Source organism: Epinephelus moara, chromosome 10 (genome assembly GCF_006386435.1).
Source record: "Epinephelus moara isolate mb chromosome 10, YSFRI_EMoa_1.0, whole genome shotgun sequence".
NCBI lineage: Eukaryota > Metazoa > Chordata > Actinopteri > Perciformes > Serranidae > Epinephelus > Epinephelus moara.
Window position 1 is genome coordinate 44,146,819 of NC_065515.1, and position 27,249 is coordinate 44,174,067.

The 27,249-nt window shown below is 40.7% G+C and overlaps 2 protein-coding genes across 3 annotated transcripts in view; one reads left to right on the forward strand and one right to left on the reverse strand.

Annotated features, from left to right (window-relative positions):
* The window catches only part of LOC126396256 (receptor-type tyrosine-protein phosphatase F-like), a 706,276-nt gene that overhangs the window by 235,544 nt on the left and 443,483 nt on the right, over nucleotides 1–27,249 (reverse strand). The window contains exons 14-15 of the mRNA XM_050054194.1: nucleotides 4,496–4,613; nucleotides 2,175–2,756 (exon numbers count right to left, since the gene is read on the reverse strand). Of these exons, the coding sequence (XP_049910151.1) occupies nucleotides 2,175–2,756; nucleotides 4,496–4,613 (700 nt within the window). The remainder of the gene's footprint in view (nucleotides 1–2,174; nucleotides 2,757–4,495; nucleotides 4,614–27,249) is intronic.
* LOC126396252 (uncharacterized) lies at nucleotides 17,288–25,878 on the forward strand. Of its 2 annotated transcripts, none has more exons than XM_050054188.1 (4): nucleotides 17,288–17,904; nucleotides 18,225–18,380; nucleotides 18,569–18,661; nucleotides 23,415–25,878. In XM_050054188.1, exons 1-4 carry the CDS (start codon nucleotides 17,563–17,565, stop codon nucleotides 23,616–23,618), a joined length of 795 nt encoding a protein of 264 aa, XP_049910145.1. In that variant the 5' UTR covers nucleotides 17,288–17,562; the 3' UTR covers nucleotides 23,619–25,878. The 2 variants fall into 2 exon arrangements, with proteins under 2 accessions (XP_049910145.1, XP_049910146.1); XM_050054189.1 differs by lacking the exon at nucleotides 23,415–25,878 and adding an exon at nucleotides 20,858–21,112.

The window sequence follows — 27,249 nt, forward strand, 5'->3', positions numbered from 1 at the left end:
ATTCTGAATTTGTATCTGAATTCTCAGAGTTTTTATCCAGTTTAGTTCTTAAATCAGATAAAGTTATTATTGTAGGTGATTTTAACATTCATGTTGACGTTGATGATGACTCCCTCGCTACTGCGTTTATCACGTTATTAGACTCCATTGGCTTCAGTCAGAGTGTACATAAACCCACTCACTGTTTTAACCACACCCTCGATCTAGTTCTGACGTATGGAATTGAAATTGATAACCTAATAGTCTTTCCACAGAATCTCTCTCTATCAGATCATTATTTAATAACTTTGGATTTCTTTCTACTCGGTTACACGCCACTCAGCAACAGTTACTATACTCAGTGTTTATCAGATAGTGCTGTCGCAAAATTTAAGGAAATGATTCCATCTACGTTAAATTTAATATCATGTCCTTCTGTAACAGAGGTTTCCCATACTGACTTTAAACTCTCCCGAATTGATCATCTTGTCGATGGTGCCGCAGGCTCGCTTCAAACAACACTCGACTCTGCAGCACTTCTTAAAAAGAAGTTAACAAAGCAAAGAAACTTCGCTCCTTGGTACAACTCTCAAACCCGAAAATTAGATTAAATAAGAACAACTCCAGGTTTCTTTTCAGCACTGTAGCCAGGCTGACTGAGAGTCACAGCTCTGTTGAGCCTTGTGTTCCTTTAGCCCTCAGCAGTAATGACTTTATGAGCTTTTTTAATGACAAAATTCTAACTCTCAGAGGCAAAATTCATGACCTCCTGCCCTCAAACAGAACCAATCTGCCCTCAAATACAGCTGTAAGACCTAATATACATATATATATATATATATATATATATATATATATATATATATATAGATAATAGATAGATAGATAGATAGATAGGTAGCTTCTCCCCGATTTCTTTTCAACAATTGACCTCAGTGTTTCTTCATCTAAATCAACTCTCTCTTAGACCCCTTCCCAACTAGGCTACTTAAGGAACTTACAAAGCTTTAAATGGTCAGGCTCCGTCATATCTTAGAGAGCTCATAGTACCATATTATCACACTAAAACACTGCGCTCTGAGAATGCAGGATTACTTGTGGTCCCTAAATTCTCCAAAAGTAGATCAGGAGCAGGGTCCACTTCCGTGGAATCATCTTCCTGTTTTGGTCTGGGAGGCAGACAGCGTCTCCACATTTAAGACTAGACTTAAGACTTTCCTGTTTGATAAAGCTTATAGTAAGGGCTGGCTAAGGCTTGTTTTGGACCAGCCCCTAGTTAGGCTGACATAGCCCTAGTCTGCCGGGGGACCTCCTGTAATACACCAAGCACTTTCTCTCCTTCTCTCTCTCTCTCTCTCTCCTTTGTTAACACTCATGTCCTGTTACTGCATCTCGCTAACTCGGTCTACTGCATGTAACTAACTCGGCTTCTTCTCCGGAGCCTTTGTGCTCCACTGTCTCGCAGGTTAACTCATATTGCAGCGGTGCCTGGGTGGTGTGACGTCTGTGGTTGTGCTGCTGTTGTGGTCCTGCCTGATGCCTGATGAATTATTGTCACATACATATACTATCATATATTAATATATACCTACAACATATTGTACCACAATAGCCGTAATTATTATTGTAATATTATTACTTAAATTAATGCTGTTGTAAGCTATTATCATTACTGTCTGTCCTGCATCTCCCTCTCTCTCTGTCTCTCTTTATCATCTGTATCATTTTGTCATATGGATTACTGTTAATTTATCATGTTGATCTGTTCTGTACGATATCTATTGCACAGCTGTCCATCCTGGAAGAGGGATCCCTCCTCAGTTGCTCTCCCTGAGGTTTCTACCATTTTTTTCCCCGTTAAAGGGTACGCTGTGAGGGTCCAAAGGACAGAGGGATGTCGTATGCTGTAAAGCCATCTGAGGGAAATTGTTATTTGGGATATTGGGCTTTATAAATAAAATTGATTGATTGACTGACTGACTGACTGACTGACTGACTGACTGATTGATTGATTGACTGATCGACTGATCGACTGATCGACTGATCGACTGATCGACTGATGGATTGATGGATTGATGGATTGATGGATTGATCGATCGATTGATTGATTGATGATTGAGTGTTTTGTCAGATGAAGCAACAGTAAGCTGTTTACAAGCACAATAAAATATTGTTAAGTAGCCTGTGGTTCTCACCTGGCATGGAGGTGGACATTGTTCGACTCTGAATGCTGGGACTGATTGGTCCTCCCCCCTTGCTCGTATAAGCTTGGACTCTGATGTCATAGGTAGTGTCTGGCTGCAAGCCTTGGACAGTCATCTGTGTTTCTGTGGTGCTGTCGGTGTTGTTGTGCTGGCTATTGATATCTCGATACACCACCACATACTTGACAATCTTCCCATTCCTCTCAGCCAGAGGAGGGGGGTCCCAGGCCAGCTTATTGGAGGTGGCAGTCAGGCCTACCACAGTCAGATTCTGGGGATAGCTGCTTGGAATGTCCTCAGGGGTGCTGATTTCCTTTACATATTCCTCCCCATTGCCTGCTTGGTTTTTGGTGCACAGTTTGAAGATGTAGGTGGCTCCCTTGTGAAGGCCGGTGACTGTGAAATGATCATCTGCCTTTCTGAAGTCTTTGATAGTGAAAGCTTCCTCCTCTGCTCTCTTGTACTGCAGCTGGTATCCCACATGCTCCCCGACCATCTCCTTAGGAGGCTGCCACTGGATCAGGGCAGTGTTCCCTATGGTGGTGCTGATCATCATTGTGGGTTTGCCAGGCACTGAAAGACACATTGATGCCCTATTTTAGTTGCTGTACAACAGATATCTGTCCAGAAATGTTCTTTCTAATTGTAGTTCTTTTTCTGTTTGGTGGAGAAATAGGGAACTATGACACTGGCTACATACATTATGCTCACGTAAGTAATTGCTGAGACCTCTGAAAGTAGTTACATTTTCAAAACAGGTCAGATGGGGCTAAAAGTACCAGCAGTCAGACAATCATATGGGTTGTAAAAAAAAAAACAGCTACCACTATATTTGGAGGTGAAACTGAATGTGAACGCACCCATAATGCTGCAAACAATCCATTACTGCACAGCAAAAACATGTGTGCAAACAACTAAGGCAAGTACAGTGAGTCAAAGTTGTGAGTCAAAGGTGTGTGGGTCATGGAAAGCACACGGATAATGAGATGGCTCACCCAAGCTGTGCTCACAGGGTGAGTGTCAGAAGCCAAGTGTCATTGCTGGCAGCTTTGCAAGAACGGAAAGTAACAAAAAAACATCAACCCAGGATCAAATGTGGAAAAGCCTGTAGATTTCTGTACAGTCTGACTGAGTCTGACTGAGTCTGGCTGCTCATGCTTTTTGTCCTGTTGGATCTATTGTTAGCTATGTTGCTGCATTCTGAGACCTTAGCAATTAGTCAGGTGAGTATAATGCAACCATAATCAATAAAATCAATAAGGTTTTCTTTATCCATAAGGAGCATTGTCCACTGAAGTGTCTTCCCTAAGGCCAGCATATATTTTTGATGCTTTGCGATGAGAGTGCTCCATTTTTACACTGCGCTACAATCGGCAGTGGCATGACGACGCGCTGAGAGTCTACTCTGCTTTAAGTGCTGCATGTTTGGTTTTTCCAAGTGCCAAGAATTGAAAAATGTTCAATAATGGCTAAGATACTGCATTCATCACTGTCACTTTTTACCCAGCCATTCAGTCACAGTGGAGGAGGGCCAAATCCCACGAAGACCAACCATCATATCTTACATGTACAACTGGTGGGTCTGTCCTCTCTCCTTACCTGCCTCAGCCTTCCCTTCATCCGAATCAAGTACTCTACCTTAGTGCTGGCATTTTTATTTCCACGGCTATTCCGTATCATAGCAACCATTAGTGACCAAAATATCTTACTTAAAACATGCTGCGCCTCCAAAGTGCTCCCAAGCGCTCCCAGCTGGGCACTTGAGGGGTGCCTGGCATTTTCAGCTGTGAAAAAACATTGGTGGACACTCTGCATAACCCTAACCATTAAAGCATGATGGACAAGTTCCCTTACCTTACCGAAGGTATTGTTTTTAATCCAAACCTGGGTAGGTTTGTTTTTTTTGCCTAAACCTAACCAAAGGACACCCATGGCAGGGGTATATAAGGTCACACAAAGCCTTTTAATAACAGTAATTTGTTTTAGTTTTGGAATAAAGTAACAAATAATGTCATCCTGGTGTCAGTGGCATCAGATAGCCTTGCTGGTAATATGAGCAATATCAGTCGAAAGTTTGTTAACATTAGCCAACATATTCTAGAACAAGGAAGGCTGTAGCAGCAAAACCCCTGAGGGTATTCAATTGAGTAAGGTTGTGTTTTAGTGCTTATATATGAACCTTTCATTTTCAAAGACGGAGGGTGTTATTCCTTCTTTCAAAATGTATTTAATGTTGCCACAGCTGATCATCGAATGTGTGTTTTTTCTGTTGCCAAAAGTTTGAAGATGAGGGAAGAACACACAGCACACACCTGCTCCTGTGGTGGTGACCACCTTGGCCTTGCTGGGAGCTCCATCACCCTTGGTGGTATACGCAGCCACAGTCACAGAGTAGGTTGTCTCTGGGAGCAGACCTGTTACAATGGCCTCCTGTGTGGTAGAGAGAAAAAGAGAAGAATAAGAAAGAGGGAAGGAGGGAGGGAGGGACACAGAGAGTAATGGAAACAGAAGGTGAAGAAAAAGGAAAAGACACAAAAAAATTCAGGTCGAGACAATGGCCTCAGTTTAACTAGTGCACTTTCAGTCAGTACAAGGCACTTAGGAACACGGAAATAGACAAGTCAAGCACATTACATGCATTTCCAACACTCCCAAGGTATGGAAACTCTTCTTTGAGGAAAAAGTTAAGTGAGTGTTATGAATGAAAATCTTGAGTGCATTTAGTTAAGCTTCTCAATGAAGGTCACAGTTCTTGGTCCTTGACTGTACTGTTAGATGGTATGTAGGCTCTATCAACATTGACTAAACATACAGTAGGTCAAAGGTGGACCAGACAGTGGTGGAACATAACTAAGTACATTTACTCAAGTACTATACTTAAGTACAATTTCAAAGTATCTGTGCTTTACCTGAGTATTTCCATTTTTGTGCTACTTTACACATTTTTACTCCTCTGCATTGTTGAGGGGAATTCATTGTAAAAAGTAATGGGTTACAGTAATATATTATGTTTTAGCAGTAATTAAGTACATCACGTAACGCATTACCATCAGAAATAAACTGTTTTATTCTGTATCCACATTGATCCACACCGCTCCACTGTGCTCCTCAAAAAAAAAAACTATCATCCGTAAGTTATTGTGTGTTGTCATGTCATTACAGACTACATTATAGAGAGGTGCTGGTGATCAGCACACCTGGGCCAAGTTATCATAACATCACATCTGTGCATTATGATGTTCAATGTGTCTCCATTCATACACCTGCAACTTCTAAAATGTATCCCATTCTGCTTTTGCGTCGTAAGTGTTAGGATTTGTCCGAGCCTCTCTTTTTTTCCCATGTTTTTCCCTCCCTTTGTGTTATGTGTTTGTGTTGTCTTGTTCTCATCCCCAGGACTGGGCAGGGCCACCAGTCTTCTGCTCTCACTCTCCTGCACACCTGCAAAGCATCAGTCTGATTACTTCTTATCTCAACTTCATGCAGTATAAAACCCAGCTTCACGTTCCACTCTTTGCCAGTTCATTGTTTCAGCCTTACACCACGTTTACACATAGCCGGGTATTTAGAGAAACGAATATTCCCCCCCTCCGTTTTCAGTAATAACATCGTGCACACAACATCGTTTTCAAAAATGTTGTCATTTACATGAACCCGGATAAATACGCCGTCGAGCGCCGTCATAACTATGCCAAACCTATGGGCGGCAGTGTAGGGAGAAGGATGAAGCCATGCAAGCCAATCAGAATCCTCAGAATCGACAACAACAACAACAACAACAACAACAACAACAACGAATAAGACGCGCGACTTCCTGTTCCTTTCAAAACAGTAAACATGGCGGGAGGTTCGTTGTGTGGACTGACAGTGAAGTGGAGCTACTCCTAAATGTCGCTTTAAACGCCGGATTTCCACTGGATACGTGTCCGTTGCGGAACGGCAGTGCTGGTTATCCGCTGCGTGCTCCGCCGTCCGTCAATACCCACCGGCTGCATTTGCTGTGCGGAGCGGTGCAGCTCCGCCGGAAGACATCTCGGTGCACTGCCATGATTAATATCTCCTCGTCCATGGTGTCAACGGGGTGAAATGACGTCTGAAAACCTCTGAACTGTTGACTTCAGGCGTGCCTCTGCCCATTATGTAGTTTTCAAGGTGTAGTGCAGGGAAATATGATCTGCGGTGAACACTGTTTATTTTATTTTGAAAATTAACCGGATGTTTTATTTTGTTTGTGTGCACGACTTCCTGCCCCGCACGATCTGCTCTGTGCTGAATTGCTGCGTTGTGCTCCAGCGTCCAGCAAAAATAGAAGTCCTGCGTGTCTGTTGCTCTGGAGTGCCGGAGCTGAGACGGAGCTGGAACGCAGCACTGCCGCAGCCGGTGGAAACACACACATTGACTAGAATTGAATCCTATCGGCTCCGCTGCCGTGCCGGAGCAGGACGCAACCGACACGCATCTGGTGGAAAAAGGCCGTAACAAAGCGTTTGCACAGACGTAAAAATGAGTACCACCTTAACAGCATCCATGATCAGTAGCCAAACAAAGTGTAAACATAGGTCGCTCACATGACGTCAAGCATTTGCTGGCGCATGCTGTGACGTTTCAGAACCTAAAACCCAGTTTCACCCAGTTTAGACAGCAACACCTAAACGGCGTTTTCAGAAATCTCCACTTTGGCCGGAGTTTTTACAAATGATCGTTTTCCGTGAAAAAAACTCTGTTTGCGTGTAAACAAGAGGCCAAACCACATGAAAATATGTGCGTTTTTCCTACGTGTAAACGGGGTATCAGTGGTAACGCTCTCAGCCTCGTTATTCTTTGCTCTGTGCTCTTGTGGTTTTTGGATCCTTGACAGGTTTTGGATTATGCTCGTTTTTGGATTGTTTGTTGGATACTGTCGCCTCGAACTAACTTTGTATATATTTTTGCTTCCTAGCCCTGCTACCTGCCTGCCCCCAGCCTTGCCTCGCCCAGCCCCATTGTGTTGTCTTTCCTCACCTGGACTCCTTCATCTGCCCTGGATCCCCGTCGTTGTATTTGTTTTTGTCACTTCAGGGCTACCTTTCTTTATATCATAATTGTAGGTGCTCTTTTATTTGATTTGTTGGGAACCAGAGGGTCGCCGATTCAAGTCCCCGTCCGGACCAGATGTGGAGCGTGGACTGGTGGCTGGAGAGGTGCCAGTTCACCTCCTGGGCACTGCCGGGGTGCCCTTGAGCAAGGCACTGAACCCCCCAACTGCTCGGGGCGCCTGACCAAAGCAGCCCCCTCACTCTGACATTTCTCCACTTTGTGCATGTATAGGTCCTGTTTGTGCATGTGTGTGTATTTCGGACCTGTGTGTTAATGACAATGGAGTGAAAAAATTGAATTTCCCCTCAGGGGGATTAATAAAGTATATAAATTATTTCACCGTATTTCTTGCCCCCTACACGCCCAAATTCAACCACAAATGGTCAAAATACAATTGCAAAATACCTCATAAATGTTGATGCATAGAAATAAGCCTGCAATATTCCCACCCTGGAAGATGAGTTGAAGATGGAAGTTTGATTAAGTGAACATAATTTATTTATCTCTATTTGTTATGACAATCTTTGTCTGCATTATGATCAGGACTCATAACAAGGATATGGACTTTTTTATAATGAACACAGGCCATACGTGCAGGTGATGGAGATGCAGTTTGCCTACCAGCCCCATATTGGAGTGGAAGACGCCATCATCTATACTCACCTTTAGGAGGCAGGCAGCCCTGTGAGAGTCATGTGTTTTGACTTTTCTGGTGCATTTGACACCGTATGACCTGCCCTGCTCAGCATCAAGCTACTGAACATGCAGGTTGATGGTCCACTAGTGACCTGGATAACCAACTACCTCACAGGTCAGCCACAGTATGTTGCTGCAGAACACAGTGTCAGACATCATAGTGAGCAGTATGGGGGCACCTGAGGGGACGTCCTGTCTCCCTTTCTGTTCACACTCTCCCTCCCCGCCGACTTCACATATTGCTCACAGTCCTGCCACCTGCTGAGGTTTTCGGATGACTCTGCCATCGTGGGCTGTACCTGATGGAACCAATACAGGAGTGTAGTGGATAGCTTTGTGGAGTGGTGCGGAAGAAACCACCTGCAGCTCAATGTCACAAAGACAGAGGAGCTTGTGGTGGATTCTAGGAGGCAGAGGACCTGTCTGAACCCAGTCAGCATTAAGGGGACTGAGGTGGACTTTGTGGATGATTATAATTATCTATGTCCGGTTGCACAAAGCACCTGAAGTTTGCTCCTTAAGTATGACACATAAGGTTTAGTATTTCCTTAGCTGAGGAAGTTACTTAAGGGCGTTACACAGAATCTCTTAAAAGGTTTCCTTAGTCAAGGAAAGATGTTAGAGTACTTACTGCTCGGAAAGAAATTTTACAGCAGTAAAATGTTATTGTTTCCATGGAGACCATTTATTTGATTGCACTTGTGATAGCTCACCTTTTATCGCTAACTATCATATTTAATTAATTCTGATTTACGGTCAAGCATGCATCTGAACAATTTGTTTTTTTGAAATAATAATTTGTTGTTTTTTTTCAATTATAACAAATATTACATAGCCTATTAATTAAATGGTCAGTCTTTGCAGCAAATAATCTACAGTGAATATCAAGTGAAAAGACAAGGAATTAAAAGCATAAGTAAAACAGAGGTGAATATAGCCTACAGATGTTACAATAATACCATTTGGATAGTTAGGCCACTTGCCTGAGATCTGTTGGCAAGATTTCTGATGTCATTACCCATTTCTGGTGTCATTACCCATGAGCAATAAGGGTAACTACCGTCCCCAAGAAGGATGCCTTTATGCTTCCCCTCCTCAAACTGACTTGGGAGGATGCTCTCATCCAGTATCCGAGCATCATGAGTAACCTACTGCCAGGCCATTGTGCTAAAAAGTTGGTTATTCTCTTTTGATGATTGCAAACTAACGGGACATTGATTGAGTGTTAACTTTTTTTCTGTTGACAAATTGACCCTCATATTGTATGGGCGCTTGTATCTTGATGTGGGTCCCATCTATTACCCTGCACACTTTTGGAAAGCCGGCAACATCAAAGAAGTGCACCGCTATCTCATCCTCATATTGGGACAGCAGCTTGACCACAGTGTTTTGCAGAATGATGCGGCACACAGTTGACGTGTACATGAAATGCCTCACCAATAAGTGATTGGAAAGATCCCATTGCATAAAACCACAGAGCAATCATTTATTATAACAGGGCTGGAAGAGCGCAGCTTTGGAAAGTTGAGTGGTCCAACTTAAGATGTTGAGACAAATCATAAATCGACCTCCAGTCAAGTTTATAGTGCAAGATCAATTGCTCAGACATGTTGGAGTTCAGATGCAGTGAGAGGTACTTTATGTTCTTTCCTTACTTTGATTGCTAAGGTCCTTCTGTGTAACAGTTAAACAAACTTTAAGCAATTCCTTAAGTATAAGACCAAGATACGGAAAAAAAAGTAAGGAAACCTTAAGACTCAAGGATGTTTTGTGCGATTGATTTTATTTAAAAGAAATCTTAGGCTGGATTTAAAGGAAAATCTTAACTTAAGGTGCTTTATGCAACCAGCCCCTGGGTGTTCACATAGACAGTTAGCTGGACTGGACTAAAAACACTGATTTGTATAAGAAAGGTCAGAGCCACTTGTATTTTCTCAGGAGACTCAGCTCTTTCAACGTCTGCAGAACCATGCTGCAGATGTTTTATAACTCAGTGGTAGCCCGTGCCATCTTCTCTGCTGCAATGTGTTGCGGCAGCAGGGTGAAGGCAGCTGATGCTAACAGACTCAGTAAGCTCATCAGGAAAGCTGGTTCTGTCCTGGGAGTGGAATTGGAGTCCACTAAGGAGGTGTCATAGAGGAGGATGAGTTCTGGACAATGCCTCTCACCCCCTACATGCCACTCTGGAGTCCTATCAGAGCACATCCAGCTGTAGACTGAGACCACAGAGGAGCACCGCAGAATGCCACAGGACATCCTTTCTACCTGTGGCCATCAAATTGTATAACTCCTCACGCTTCTGTAGGGGGGAGAGCTGAAACAAAGGACACTGAGTGTGTTTACATGGACAGTTTAATTCCCTTTTCATTCGGAATGAAAGTTCATTCCTATTAAAAGTGATCTTGTAAACACCTAATTCGGAATGAAAATGGCCAATGCGATTGAAAATTCTTTCCGATGTAAGGGGCTGGAATATTCCATTTCTAATTCCGAATGAAAGAATTTCTCGCACTTGTATACACTCATTCCTCTTTAAGTTCATTCTGGTCTTTCTGCACATGCTCGTTTCCTTGCCCTTCTGGCGCGATGATGTATATAGCACACACACCACTCGTTGCACTAACTGGTTTCCATTCGCCAAAGCACAGTCTTCTATCTCCCTTCTTCGACCTTCTACCTCCCTTCTCCTCCTCAACAGATGAAGCGTTAGGGACTTTAAGCAGCAGCGGATTTTGCCACGGCTAAGGCTCCCGGAAAAAAAATCTTTCCTGGCGCTGGTGCCGTAGCCATCAAATCCACAGTAGTCATTAAGCAGGTTGCTGCAGTAGCTGTCAGGTCGGAACAGCTGATCGCTCACCACGTGACAGGGGTGAGGGTATAAACACAGCTCAAGTGAGCTATCTCAGTCCGGTAAAAATGTCTTTCAAAAGGGCCAGAGAGGAGTTGCTCTATGCATTAGATGACAAGTTAATATCAGAGGAAGAGTTTTTGTTATTATATGACGTGAAGAAATCTAAGAACTTAGATTTACCATATCAACACTCACTCTAAGAAATGAAACATAGATGTTGTTGGCATTAAATAATCATTTAAGGTGAAATTACTGAATAATTGCATGTTTGATGATTAAATCAAGAGAGTACCATTGCATTAATATAACAGTAATAGGTGTTGGAATTACAAAACTATGCTGAAATGAATGTACGTAATCAAGCTGATTAAAATGCACTGCAGGTGTTGAATGAAGACTGTCCCAACGCAGTTTCCTTACTTTCTTGCACATGCGCAGTAAAGCCGTGGAGGACGCCATTTTCCAGAGCTCAACTGGTTTCCGTTCAATCCACTGCCTGCCATCCTCAAATTTTTTTGGTAAGTTCAGGAATTATTAAACAATATTAAACAAAATAGTGCGCATACTACATCAGACTCAGACAATTTCTCAAGACCGAAGTCAAGTTTCCGTGTGTTGTTTACCAACCAAGCTGAAAAGGTATCTGCGTTAGCCCCGCGGTGTGGCTAACACTAGCTAACGTTAATTGAGCTGAGCTCACACAGTCAGTCAGTCAGTCATGGATATATGAAGAGTTTTTTTTACGGTAAAAGAAGGGAAACAGACATCCTCTCATGCTGAGCAGGAAAACAAGGTGTGTAAATGTCTGTTACGTGAACATAAGAGCAGCAGAGTTTAAATTAAAAAATTTAGTGTTTCAGATATCTTAACATACTTTGCATTGCACTGTACTTTATATTTTAACAGTCTGGTAGACCTATAAGCAGTGATAACACCTGAGGCACTTTTTATGACCAGTCCACCTGGGATTAAGCCCTCACTACCAACGGAATATCAGTGCTGCATGTTGATTAAATGTCGGAGGTCCAGCAGATTAGGTCACGTCATTCTGCATGTTAATTAGACATGTGCTTCTGTTTGTTTGAGAAACGATGGAGGATTCAGTGTGAATGATGGATAGATGAAGGAAGATAAATTTGCCTCAGAGTAGATTAATTTCATTTAATTAATTTCAGATTTTGTTTTAGTTATAGTGGTTGTAAAATAATTTTACAAATATCTTATCTAAGCTCTGTCTTTTAATTGACCAGACAGCAGCTGCAGTAGAACAAATAAGGAGAGTCTCTCTTTCTCTCTCTCTCTCTCTCTCTCTCTCTCTCTCTCTCTACCAAAACACAGCATAAGATGTGTTTTCAGCATAAACTGTGTTTTCTATTTGATTCGTCTGGGGCTGCAACTAACAATTATTTTCATGATCAATTAATCATCAGTTAAAAGTATCAGTCAGCTGATCTGTAATACTTTTGATACAATGATACAAAATTGATTATCGTTTCCGTGAAAAAAATAGTCTGGCAGATTAACCGGTTAACCGGTGTGGAGAAATGCACCTCTGAGCAGCCAGGCTGCTGCTGCTGGCATCCACCTCCTGTCTCTCTGAGCCCGGTGTCACCTATTTTGATCCCGCTACAGCGGAAAGTCTGGTACTCTCCAAAAATATTAAAGTTAATATCAAACACATTTTCCATTGTGCCGGCTAGTTTCTTTGTGTTACAAAGTATTGTTAAATCAATATTTTGTTGTCATATTATTGATTGCTTCAGTAGGTTGCCGTGTAATAAGCGGGATAATGTTGAGCGAGGTGGTCGGGGCCTATTCCGCGATAATGACCGCCTCGCTCTACATTATCCCTTACTTATTGTTAGAACACTCTAGACTTACAGATTCTGGTCTAGCATTCTAAGAGCAATGTTTTTGTTATTATGTGCATTGTGTGATCAAAGCTGTGATCGACTGTGAATTCCAAATTTGCTGGTCGTGTCTGGGAGTGGCTCAGTTAATGGATGCAAAGCCAGCGGCTCAACAGTAGTGGTGAGTATCTCACTTGTCTGAGTGAGTTCATTACCTGTGAGAAATATTACTGTTTCCAGACTATTGCCCCTGCTGCTTTCTACAATATAAAATTCTGAGGAAGTATATTACTTTTAATAAAAATGTTCATCTGTTTTTCTTTACCTGACCTAAGCTAGTGTTAGTTTAAAATTGTCAGGACAGTCACTTGACTTTGTTTGCTTGAAGGAAGGATCAACCAATTTAGGCTACTTATTTTGATAACTGAAAATCTACTGTGAAGTCTGGAAATTTGAGTATGGAAAAAGTATGGAATTTTGAAGTGAAAATGTATAGGAACTGTGTACAAATCCAACAATAGCTGTAATTTAGAAATGACAATCAATATTGATCCTTTACTGTTATTTCTTTTTCTTAAGGTTATGAATGTGGAGATGCAAACAGTGTGCTGAAACTGTATCTACAAGGTACCAATTACTGAAGCATTACAAATTAAAACACGGCCATTTTGGTCAGAGACACTCATTTCCATGCACATGTTCATTCAAAACGTGGAATGCTCTTAAAAGTCATTTGAGTAGATGTCATGTTGATGCTTTACCTGAAGCAAGTGCAGAGCTTGTAACATTTACATGCTTTTTGTGTCCAGGAAGTGTCCTATCATCTAGTAGAGAGTACTTTTCTCATATCAACAACCACTTGAAAAGCTATGAAACTGTCACTTGTATGTTTCAGAATTGTTCTTTTCAAACTAATATATATGCTACTTTCAAATCTCATAAGAGCAGGAAACATGGCACTTGGACAGTAAAAGACTTTAAAGCTGGAGTAGTGAAAGGTTGTGATATAAATGAGGATCACTCATCTGAAGAACGTTCCACTGATCTTGCAGAAACAGGTTCTGGTCAAGATTTAATTGAATCAGACATAGAAAATGAGAACCTGCAAGACACTATTATTCAAAAACTAGCATCTGTTCTTCTGAAATTGGAGATTTGCTCACATGTACCAAGCTCAGCAACTGATGAGTTCCTAGAAGAATTGCACTTTATTTTCACCTCTGCTGTAGTGCCCATATCAAACAGTATAGCTGTTGATATTTCCAAAAAGCATGATCTTCATGTTGATCAATTAATAATTGATGAACTTAGCACTGCTATTTCTACTCACAATCCTTTGGTAAAAGCAATAGCTAAAGATGGTCCACTAGCTTCAGCTTTCAAACGTAAGCAATATTACACGGAGCATTTTAAGGTTGTAGAACCTGTTGAATATGTACTTGATGCAAGGTCCAACAAAACCTTTCAATATGTTCCCTTACTCAGATCTCTACAACAACTGGTCAGTCGTAATGATGTGGTTGTGGTTGATAAGGCTGTTGATAGCCATGCTGCCTGTTCTGTAAATCAACAGAAGTATGTGTCTTTTCAGGATGGACAATCCGTTTCTTTCAGGTGAAGATTTAAGAATCTCCTTATGCTTGTATATAGACGACTTTGAAGTGTGCAATCCATTGAGAACGTCACGGAAGAAACTCAAACTGTGTGCAGTTTACTGGATTTTAGGTAATTTACCTCCTGGTAATAGTTCAGCCTTGTCCTCAATTTACCTAGCATTGTTGTGCAAAAGTGATTATGTCAAATCATTTGGCTATGCGAAAATATTTGAGCCCCTTTTGTATGATATAGTGATCTTGGAGCAGTAAGGGTTGTTTATTCCACAGTTGGGATCATTTATAAAGGGCACAATACAGTGTGTTATTGCTGATAATCTTGGGGCTCATGGGCTAGCCGGGTTTGTAGAGAGTTTCTCAGGGAAGTATTTCTGTCGATTTTGTACAGCTCAACTTAGTGACATCCAGTCACAGGAAGTGAAATCAGGAGCATTCCACCTCAGAAGCAAAGAAGGTCATCAGCTTCATGTTACAACAGCTCAGGAAGAACAGGTGAACTGCTTTGGTGTTAAAAGATCCTGTATTTTGACTGACAGTCTATCTCACTTTAATGTCATTAGTGGTTACCCCCAGACATTGTGCACGATCTCTTTGAGGGCATAGTTCCGGTTGAACTGGCGCGATGCATTGCTGTGCTTCTGTCTAAGAAGTACTTCACTCTTGATCACATCAATAATGTCATTTGTTTGTTTCCATACAAGTGGGGGGATAAGACAAACTGCCCTCATTTGTTACCACAAACTTTCCAAAGGAAACAAACAATAGGTGGCAACGCCCACAAGAACTGGTGTCTCCTTAGATTACTTCCTTTGATGGTCGGAAAACTTGTTCCTACTGATTTTGGATTTAAAGGATATTGTGGAATTAATTGTTGCTCCTGTTCACAGTGCAGAATCTATTGGATATTTGGAGTGCAAAATCTCAGAGCACAGAAAACGTTATCAAGAAGTCTTTCCTGGTCAAAAGTTGTTGCCAAAACATCATTTTCTGGAACACTATCCAGAGATGATTAAATGTTTTGGTCCCCTTGTAGCATTGTGGACCATGCAATTCGAAGACAAACACAGTTTCTTTAAGCAGATTGTTAGGCATACAAAGAACTTCAGAAACATAACTTTGTCATTGGCAAAAAAAACATCAGTTAATGGTGGGCTATGATATGCTCATACCTGATGGTGAAAAGTCTGCCTTGGAGGTAGCACAAGTCTCAAAGGTCCCCATTGATGTCCTAAACGAGGATGTTTTGAATATCCTCACTCAGAAGTACCCTGAGGTCACTGTTGTAAACCTTGCCCATAGTGTTACCATTAATGGCATTAACTACAAAAAGGGCATGATAGTTGTGCATGGGTCATGTGGAGGTCTGCCAGAATTATCAGAAATAATTCAGCTATGTATTTTACAAGATGGTTTGAGTCTCATCATCAGGAAACTGTGCTCATGGTATAGGGAGCACTACCGAGCCTATGAATTGCATCCAACAAGAGAGCTGGCATTTCTTGATGTGAAGGAACTTGCTGACCAGTACCCTTTGGCTGACTACAAAGTTGGATCCATACGAATGGTGACATTGAAAACATTTGTAGATGTGACAGGTAATGTGTTAATTTTAAACATATAAATGGCTGTTTAATTTTTTCAATTATCAATATTCAACATGTCACTAAAAATACAGAAATATGAAATGAATTCTCCTGAAAAATGTAAAAGCTGAAATGTAAAACTTAAGTGAATATAATAATCTGCTTTACCTAAAGAAGCTAAGAGCTGAAATACATTGTTTGAAAAGCTGGAAGCTAAACTAATACTTTCAAAGCTGGGAGATATGAAAATTTCCTGAAAAGGCTGAAAAATGTTTTGTAATAGCAGCAGCTGTAGAAGTAAGAGTACTAATAGTAGTTGCAGTATTATTTGTTGCGGAAGAGGCTGTAACAGTGTGGTTGTGTTTGTTGTGAGTCTGTATTCAGTTGTTTGTGTGAGACAGAGGTAGGATTGAATTGTGAAACAGTGGAGTGTTTGAATTAGTTTATAATCAAAATGGACACATGGTCCCAGCTGTCAAAAATAGCTGAACGTCAATCCACCGATCAGAACAATTTGCTGGAGGTACTGTATCAGAGCAGAACTGATGAGACGAAAGAACCATGTTGAAGTACCACTTCAGCACAGCTCCAAAATCACAAGTCATAAAGCTGAAAAGATTTCCCTGTAAGCACCAGAAAAGTTAACTAAAGACTGTAAATATGTCATTTGTGTGGATACAGTTAAAAATGACTAAGATCAGTTTTAAAAGTCCCACATTTGTGTTTTGTATGTTGCAATTTTAAAACATGGAGATGCTATCAATACCCTAAAGCAAATGTCCATGGCACAATAACTGTCCATTTTTCTAACTGTTATACTGCTGCACCCCTATTGGTCACTCACTTTGGTCCTGTACAGTCTGTTATACCATTAAGACAAAAAATGTATTTTGGCAAATTTAGGAACATTGTTTTGTAGAGTGTGAAGCACTGAGTCAATGCAGGAATAATTTACCATCACCTGATCCCTAATAATTACTCACCATTCTTATAGAAATGTGTTCATGTTTTTCTTTTCAGATTGAATACAAGATGGCTGCAACCCTAAGAGTCATACTTGGAATAGACAATACATCCAAATTGACTCTTCCAACTGGAGTACCTGATTCAGTAGAGGACCTTAAAGGAGAGATTATAAGACAGTTTGGCTTGTCAGGCAACTTCAGACTGCAGTACAGAGACATTGATTTTGACAATGAGTTTGTGAACTTGTCATGTACTTCAGAACTCCAAGACAAGAGCACAGTTAAAATAATTTACTTACCAAATGGGTCAGACATTAGCCCTCACCATGATCCACCTGCTACGCTTCAAGGATTGGATGATGTGTCTTCCCTTTCATCTTCCTTTTCATCCACGGCAGACACAGAAATACTTTCCTCCTCTGAATCTACCTCTTCAGGGACATCCCTTTGATCACAGCCGTGGCCCCAAACCTTCCCAATACCTCAGTTCACTTCTGAGGTAGAGGTTCAGCTGGAAAAGGCCAACCATGCTTTCCACATCAGTGGCACTCTTCTGAGTCCAAGTACCAAACTTAAGTCAGATATCCTGGATAGTTTGGCATCCAAAATAATTAAATACAAAGTGTATCCTTCAAGTGCAGAGTTTGATGATGTGGCTCAGGCTTTGATAACAAAGCATCCTTGTTTAAAGGAGCAGGGATCAGTCTCCGGTTACTATGGTTGGAAAATAAGTTTGAAGTACAAAATGGCCAACTACCGCACCAGACTGAGGAACATTGGCTGCCCAGAGTTGAGCATAAATGCAATGAAAAAAAAGCGTGGTACCACAAGCCAAGGTCCAAACCAGGTGAAAAAGCCACGGAAAGCCGAAGTCAATTACTATCCGGTTTATCCTGCAGGCGAAACTAAAGAGAGTCTTGAGGACGAAAGGCAAGCACTTCTGTTGGAGGTGAAGAAGAAAAACCAGCAACAGATCAAAACTAAAATGGAAAGAACATTTGCCTATAGAAGACAGGAAATCATCCAGGACATGCCCTTCATCACGGAGTTCCAAAGCAGATGGCCAGCTCTGTTTTCTGAGAGTGAGGTAATGTAGTATTGATCTTTCTTGTGTATTTAGATTATGTTAGATGTACAATGGATAACCTCGACTCGAGTCTTTGCTTACCCCAATGGGTCTGGTCTTTCCTGCAGTGATGTATGTGGGTTTCAAACCTTTTCACGTCACAGACTGAAAGTAGACCATATAACTCTGTCTTGATAGGATTTTTGTCCTAGATTCTCCCCATCTGATTTTAAGATGTTTCATTATTGATTTTACAGAATGTGTATGAAATTCATGACTAAAAAAGTCATATATTCTGTGTTCTGTATAATACAGCTTTTGGATCACTCATTGCATTTCAGGTAAATGCAGAATTCACCCGCATCACCACTATTTCGCTGCTGTCCACATTCATGTCCCAATTGGATCACTACTCGGACCAGTTAATGAAGGTGTTCCGAAAGAAGGGGGGAACAGCAGGACGCAAGATAAGCCTCATCATGGCAGCCATGGACAAGGTAGAGTTGTATTAAATAGTGAAGCATTTTCAAATATCTATCCCTCCTCCTGTTTTTCCTCTCTGCCCCTGTTTGTCTTTACCCTCCCAATGCTGTTTCTTTACCTTGCCTAAAATTATGTGTGGGTATGGGAACATGGCATGTTCTGTATTATATGTAGATTGTCAAAGTTTGTTTGTCTCCCACAGGATCCCACTATTGAAACTCAACGAGAATGTGTCCTCAAAGCACTTTGCGTCTACCTCAATGAAAATCCAGAAAGCTTCATAAAGGACTACCTGGTAAGTTGTAATAAACAGTATGAACCATTAGCCCAACAAATATCGTTTTAGCTATTTTAACTTTCTGGTAATATCAGATCATATTTACTTTTTAAAATATAAATCATTACATCATTTACAAAGATTTTTAATTTAAGGAATTTTAACCAAGATGTGTACTGAAAGGAACATTTGTTATGCAAAAAGGAACTTGTCAAGTTGTAAACCAGAGAATACTATGTAATAGTGTCACTGTCTTGATTAGCACAATATTTGTGGCCACTTTTTTGGTAAGGGTCTAGTAAGGGAAGGGGGGGTCTCAATAGTTTCAGGGGAAGTAAAAAAATAGTACATTATCAAAAGGAGATCGCAATGATTAGCCTAAATGTGTGTTATTTGACAGACCAGTTCAGAGATAGTGAGGGTCCATGAGATCAAATAACAAAATCATGATCCCATAGCAAGGGGACACCTTTTCCAAGCTATTTGTTTTAAATCATGGTAATTGAGCATCTTAGGATTTTGGACTGTTGGACAAAACAAAACATCAAGATAACACTGGAAATTTATGGGTGTTTTGCTATGTGACATTTAATAGACAATCAGTTGAGAATATTAGATTGATTAGGGGGGGTGCGGAGCAAAAAAAAAAGTCCAAAAAAGTTAATAACTTACAAATTATGGTGAAAAGGTAGTTTCTTACAACCCTAGAATTAAAGCTATAGTTGGTAATGTTGGAAAGCTAGCAAGATTTGAAAGCGGCACCTCCTCTAAGCTCTACCCCCTCCCGTCAGTGCTCCGTCCAAAGCCACGGCCCCACATGAACTTGAACGCGCATCCTGCAGTAGGAGTCAGCAGGGCAGAGGAGAGCCGAGTAAAATAACAAATCCCCCCGAGGCAAAACAAATAATTACCTGTCCAACAGAAAGACAGCAACCTCTGCATCACTTTTCAGGCCCTTCAGCTCCCTCAGTTGTCTCCACCGTTCAAAAGCTGCACCGATGTTGATGTCTGGTTTGTCCTCTCGCTTTATCCAAAGCCTTTTTCGTCGCAGCCTTTTCTGCCTCTGACTTTCTTTTCTCAGCCTGTTTAGTGGGACGAGCTGTTACAAGTAATGCTGGAAGTAGTGCTTTTGGCTGCATTTTCTCTGCCATTGTTCAGGGAGGAGGGAGGGAGGGACAGAGGGGGGCTCGGGCAGGACGAGACATGAAGGCATCTGATTGGTTCTTTCCATTCGCACCGAATGGCAGGGATTGGTCAGAGTTTTTACAGGCCTGCAGCTGCCACAGAGGTCGGATTTTTTTCGTTCCTTTTTCTGAACACATTATGTATTGACTACTCTGAGGATGGAAGGACCATTTCACCCAGTATAACAAGAAGTGTTTCTGAACAGGATTACCAACTATAGCTTTAAGATAAAAATATTCACAAACGAAAAAAACACTTCTGGTTGCTGGTAAGTAGTGTTTAACTTTTGATTTAAAGAGGCAACAGATACGATTCATTTTTTCTTTTTTTTAGCTTGGCGCCACCTAGCGTCAGCAGTGTTGCTCGCACTGTCGCAAAGACCAAATTGACCCTGGGGATCAGAGATAATCAATAAAATTTAGGCTGTAAAGCCACCAGTATACCTCTATGTATAGAGAAGGTGTGTGGACACTGTACTAAATAAATGAATAAAGAGACCGAGCAACAATTATCAGATTTATCGGAAGAAAAAAACAAATAGTAATGCAAATAATTATAGCAGAATGCAGAGTACCAGTACAAACAGCTCACAGTAAATGATACCAATATGTACAGTATCAGTCCAAACAACAGTAGACATGTAAGGGATAATGTATAGTGAGCCAGTGACTGTTGGGGGTGGGGGTAATCACTGCCCGAGCGTAATCACTGTCCGAGGGTTGCCGTAGAATGGCAACGAGGATGTCAGCCGACCAACACTCACTACCTGGTCCCTGGTTGCGGCGATTTGCGATGCTGGCCAGCTAGGAATGAACTAGCAGCCAGTACAGTACAGTCCTCTCTGGTCTAGCTAACATTTAGCCGTGTTACTTACTGATCCATTAGAAAGAAAGCTAGCTGGACACCGCTGTTGAAGCCTCTTTGGACATGGAGCTCCCTCCATCTTTTGAACGCCTGACTGAGGTTTACTCTTGTTTTTCCTCTTCTTTTATCACTCTCCTTTTTGCTCTTCTTTGCCTCCTCACACAGAGGAGCTCGTTTTCTTTTAGGAGGACGTTTTTCACTTATCTCCAAACTTTGTCTGTCTGCCATTGTGCTCCTGACTCAACTATCTCATGCCCCGGCCAGTTCCTCATAAGGACCAGCTCCAGTCCCTGATTGGCTGACCGACCAGTTTTGCAATACATGACGCATTTCCTGCCGCAAAGCAGATTTTTTCCACGAAAAGTCTACCCTGATGGCAGAAGCTTATTGTAAAGATTGCAAAGCCATTAAGTTACTTATGTAAACGCTGATAGTCTGATTTTACTGTGTATACTACCCTGTGCAACCCACATTATTTTCATAATGATATATATAGGCAAAAATGCTGTCTGTGTAATAGTTTAAAAAAGGTAATATATTAATTTGCAATAAGTTAAAATCCTGTTGAAGTTAAAAAGCTCATATAGGTAAAAGAAACAATTCATTAAAAAAAGAAGGGCTGAGATGTGATTAAAAAGACCATAAAGTCACTATAAATATGAGTTAAAAAACAGTAAATGTGAAGAGTTAAAAAAACGGTTTAAAACTGTAAACTCATCGGATGTTTAAGAAGAGGTTAAAATATTACATAATCTCTTATTCATTTCATTGTTTTTTTTATTTGTTACAGTTAAAAACTAAGCTATAATAATCTCTGTCTTCCACCAAGGAGGTCTAGATCTGTCAGAATCGGGGATCGATTATTTTTGTCTGCGCCCTCATACAAGGGATATCGCGCGCAATGTTTGCCTCACTTCACTAAAGCTCTGGTTGAGGAAACACTGCATCACTTGTGTGATTATTTATCCCTGTTTTCCAGGTATGTGGTCGATATTGTGAACTGTGAAACTGTTTCTGATAAATTTATAAGACGTTTTGACTGTGAGGAGAACATTTATATGATGCTTGAGTAAGTTAAAACTATGTTTACTGGGTATTTAAAAGTAAGTACAAGCGAGCGAGACTGCCGCCATCTTGTATAAATACGCCAAGTGTCTTCATTGTTTACGTGTGTATATACACAAAAATGAATGTATTTTGCACAATTTATATCCTGTTTATGTAGTTACTTGATTTGTTCAAGTTTATTTGTTTAATTAACAACTTTTGTATAAGAAAAGGGGGTGAGTTCACTAAGCTACTTTTCATCAGATTTACTGAGGAGAATGAACTAATAGGGAAAATGTGAATTACGTTTGAGGAATGCTGTATTTTATTTTATTAATAATTTAGATCCAGTTGTTGTATAATGCAATTTGCGTATTAAAAGACTGCAGGTTTAGATTGTTAAATTAATGTGCAGTTTAAAAATAAGTGGCATTTAATCACATTATTTGAGCTGTAAACATACTTATACAGTATATGCAGATGTATTTTTGTGCAGATGTACTCTGTTTCAATGAAGGTATTGTTGTAAAATATGATTTGGCCTCACTTCACTAAAGCTCTGGTTGAGGAAACACTGCATCACTTGTGTGATTATTTATCCCTGTTTTCCAGAGTGCAACATCTGTTGCGTCTTTAACACTAAAAATTAAAACCCTCCGTGCACTGCAGTGCAAGCAGACAGATGCGCGACTCAGAACAGCATGTGTCACTGACACCAGACTCAGAGCGCAGTGGACCGGTGGAAAATGTCACCATCAGCATATTATTTTACATCAATAAAATCTATTTTATCATTATTTTGAGTCACATTGTTGAAAGAATTTATTCGTCTGTGTTCAAGCAGGATAATAGGTCTCCATTCATTTCACGTCGGGCTTTCTATTTCCTTGTCGGAGATGTTTTCTTTTTTAATTACATGATAGCTATTCTCCCTTAACTCACCAGTAAAGAATACCTTTGTCCATTTCAATTACTCGGCCTGTTGGGGTTTGTCAACCAACCAAAAACAATCAATCAATTAAAAACACAAACTGGAACTGGAACATGAAATCTTATATGCCTAACAGACATTGCTTCTCGTTCTTAGTTCTTAGAGTTTACATATGGCTAAAGGGGGAAAAACAACCGTAAACGGACGGCATTATTAGTGTTGCGTTCAAGGTCCCCCCAAAAAACAGGAGAAATAAAGGCCGAATATTCAAATTTTTTTTTTCACAATCGAATCCCGTGCCATCAAACGAAGCTTCTAAGCTTAGAATTTTTTGGGTCAGCCCTAAATCACACATGCAGGGGGCTAGCCATAAGGTTGTTGTTTTCAGCAAGTTGGCCTTGAATAGCTGATGTTGAGCTGTAGAGCTGTGTTACTTGTTATGACCTAAGGTGTATTCTAATAAACCTGCCTTTGGTTTAATTTATTCTTTCAAGCTTCATTCCACCTCATCTTATCTGAGTTCTGTTGTATGTTTGTGCTCCATAGATTTAATTGCAAACTACAACTGTTTAGTAAGTTAAAAATGTGTTGCTGCTAACGACAGCTTGAAGTGGCGATGAGGTCTTAAGGTTTTTTTGGAAGGTCTTAAAAAGTCTTAAAAAGGTATTGAAATTAACCTCAGGATTCCTGCATATACCCTGGAAACAGATTTTCATTGATGCTATGTTCTCATCCCATTTTGAGGATGTTGATCCCGATGCAAGGAGAGGAATGGAGGACATGGACGTGGGAATCTATGTCATCCGACATGAGGGAGCAGAGCCCGCAGATGCGCCTGAGGACGTTGGAGTCATAATTGAGGGAGTTAAAGTGCTGCAAGATCTGAGAGATGTGGCAAATGGGTGTGCAGTCCTGCTCAGCCTGATCTACAGTTTAAACTTGAGCTAACCTAAGGACCTGAGACACACATTTGAATTTCTTCAGAAAGTGATAATGGAGTTGGACGGCAACAGACTTTCCACGAAGGTGCAGGTCCTTAAAAACAGATTACACGAGTAATCTTGCCTGCAGTGCACAAGACTGCAAACCTTGGGATCAGGTTCAGTGTGTGCAACTACAACTGTTTTGTACATTATTACAGACATACCAAATTGTGTGCCTCTACCACTATACATTATATATACTGTATATATAGATGTATTACAAAAGATGCAAAGAACTGCTGTAAGTCTTCTCATGCAGAGCCCAAAGAATAAGACTCTTAAATGAGCATGTGGCATGGATACAGCATATATATATTGACAGACAATGTCACCAAAAAATCCCAACATTCAGAAGACTTGCCAGACTGCCAATGAGAGAACAAGCAGTACAGTAGGTTGTGGTTTATAGCGATGTGATGAAGCTGTTCTTGTTTTCTAAATGACTGTTTAACCTCATAAAGAAAATACTCTTAACTGTACTGGCACCAGTAGTGCCTCTTCACCCCTGCGACAAGATTGTTGCCTGTTGGGATACAGTTTTGCCGGAGCATCCATCCCAAGTGTATTTCCTTGAGCACTGTGGTTATACATTAACTGTTCAAGTGACAATGTCCCCAGAAAATCCCACCATTCAGAAGACTGTCTTGCCAATGACAGATTATATATACACACACTGTAGTTTGAGACGGTTCTTGTTTTCTAAATGACAGTCAAACTTTATATAGAGAACACTGACTGTACTGGCATCAGTAGTGCCTGTCAGTACCCTCATTTCCCTCACTCGTGGGTCCTGTCAGTCTCAGAAGGTTATCACATTTCTGCCTGTTCAAAATGTTGTGAGGGGGCAGATTGGGCATTGACAGTGCTCTTTGCCCTGCAACAGGATTCCTGCCTGTAAGGATGCAGTTTTGTTGGAGCTTTCATCCCAAGTGTATTTGCCTAAGTTTATACCCTCCCCTGCCTGTCACTCCACCAGGAGCCCTGGCTGAGCTCAGAAGAGTGATCAGTGTTTATGGACGGCAGTTAAAAACTTGGAAGCTGTTGATCATAGAAACTGGTGCAACTGTGTAAGTCTGTAATCTGGGAAAGCTGTGAGAATTTGGTGATTTTTATGGTTTGTTTTGTTAGTGTTTAAATATGTCTGAGGTAGATGTAATTTATCACCTCAGGTATCACCTCATGCTCTGGTAATGGTTAAGGAAGTTTTACCAACAATTTTTTACATGTTAAAGAATGTTAAACTGTTGCACTTTAAAGGAACTAAAAATATTTCCAGTTTTAGTAGCAAGTCATTATTTCTATATTTTTGTCTTACTTTTCAAAAAATAGTATTTGCTCCTTTCTATTTGATGTTTTAAGTATTAAAGGGATAGTTAGGGTTTTTGACATGGGGTTGTAAGAGATACTTATACACAGTCAGTGTATTACCTACAGTAGACGGCGGTCAGCACACCGCCAATTTGGAGAAGCAAAGCTATGTACTGCTGTGGAGGGGGTCAGCAGCTAAAACGTGTTTTAGACACCTAAAAAAATCAGTAGTAGTTTAAATGTATGCTATATTAAGAATATTTTCGCTGCTTTACCTTGCTGTCAGCGACTTTTCTGACAGGAAACTCAAGTTATATCGTTCCTTAACTCTCCCCAATTATACCTCGCAGAATGGGGCAGTTGCTGGTCCACTGCTGCCTTGATCGGATCATTTGTGTGACTTCAGTAACTCTGAATGAACCCTGTCAAACACCACAAGTCAGAAAATGACAATTTAACTCGCTTATCAAGGCAGCAGTAGACCAGCAACTCCCGTGTTCTGTGAGGTAAAAATGCTGTTTTTGTCAAGGGAGTCTGGTGCACGGGATATAACTTCAGTTTCCTGTCAGAAAAATCTGTCTGATGGCAAGGTAAAGTGGTAAACATATTCTTAGTATAGCGTACATTTAAACTGACATAGATTTTATTAGGTGGGCCTTTTTTTAATGCGTCTAAAATACGTTGAGCTACTGACCCCGTCCAGTTACTATAGCTTAGCTTCCATGCTGGTACTCCTGTCTGGAGACCAGTGTAGGTAATACACTGTCTGTGCATAAGTACCTCATACAACCACATATCTCTTTAAGTGCTAAGCACCAAACAGATTCTGTTTGTTTTCCTGTCATCCTTGGAATTGTTAAAAGCTTTACTTGGGGCTTGGGGCCTGTATTTGTTTGCACCTGCCTCACTTTGTCTGACCTGAGGTTTTTTTTTAATAAAGTCAGGTAAAGCGAGTTGATTTGTGTTATTTATTTGAACTAGACATATTGATAGATCAAAAAAATATTACAACATAAAAACAACTCATTTGTGTTTAATAAATTAAACATAACTGTGTTTAATTTATTCAACGTAACTGTGTTTAATAAATTGAACATAACTGTGTTTAATAAATTCACCGTAACTGTGTTTAATAAATTCAACGTAACTGTTTAATAAATTCAACGCAACTGTGTTTAGTAAATTTAACATAACTGTGTTTAATAAATTTAACGTAACGGTGTTTAGTAAATTCAACATCATTGTATGTTGTTGCATTTAATTAAGACAGTTTGGTAAGCTCTGCTTAAAAGCATCTCGTAATAGTTACATCTGTGGTCTTTTTCCCATTTATTCAACCTAGTTTCGTGGGACCGGTTGACATAACTACATTAAGTAAATCTGCTGTTTTATTTCTTTGAGTGTATGCACGTTTTCACCTGGATGAAATGGAGGAGGATGAATGTCTGGCGGAGTTCAGAGTGAGAAAGTGCGACCTTCCAGTGTTGGCAGATGTGCTTGGAATTCCAGACAAGTTCATCTGTGATCAGAGAAGTGTCGTGGGAGGGATGGAGGGCTTATGTATGCTCCTAAAGAGGCTGGCATATCCATGCCGGTATAGTGATATGATGGCAAGATTTGGTCAGCGGCAAGTACCTGTCCTGAGCATGGCCACAAATTGTGTTCTCGAGTACATCTATGACAGACACCACCACTGAATCACTCAATGGAACCACGGCATATTGAACCCTGCAGCTCTACAAATCGGATCCACCAGATGGGAGCACCTCCTGCTAACTGCTTTGGGTTCACAGATGGCACCGTGCGACCCATAGCCAGACCCGGGACCGATCAGCGGCCACAAGCGTGTCCACAGCTTAAAATTCCAGGCCACAGCACTTCCCAATGGATTAATTGGCAACATCTATGGTCCAGTAGGTAAGAACTGAGTAAATAAAACACACGAAACATAAAGAGCACTCTCATAGAGAGCAACAAAGCACAATGTGAAACATATAAAAAAAATGTACATAATTGGCTGCATTAACTATGGGGAGGTGAAAGGAAACTTCATTCCAGTCTGCATGTAATACAGCAACGTAACTTAAATGTCCTGTCTTACACCTGACCGTCAACACAGACAGATGCTCTGCCTGTCACGCATGGTCATACATAATATTCTTATTTGTTTTAACGCAAAATTATGAAATTAATTTAAACTGTATGGCAGCTCTGTAAAATGGAAACATGCGTTATGTGTTATTACGTTAATTTTCACAATATATAGGCTATAGGCCATCATATATTAT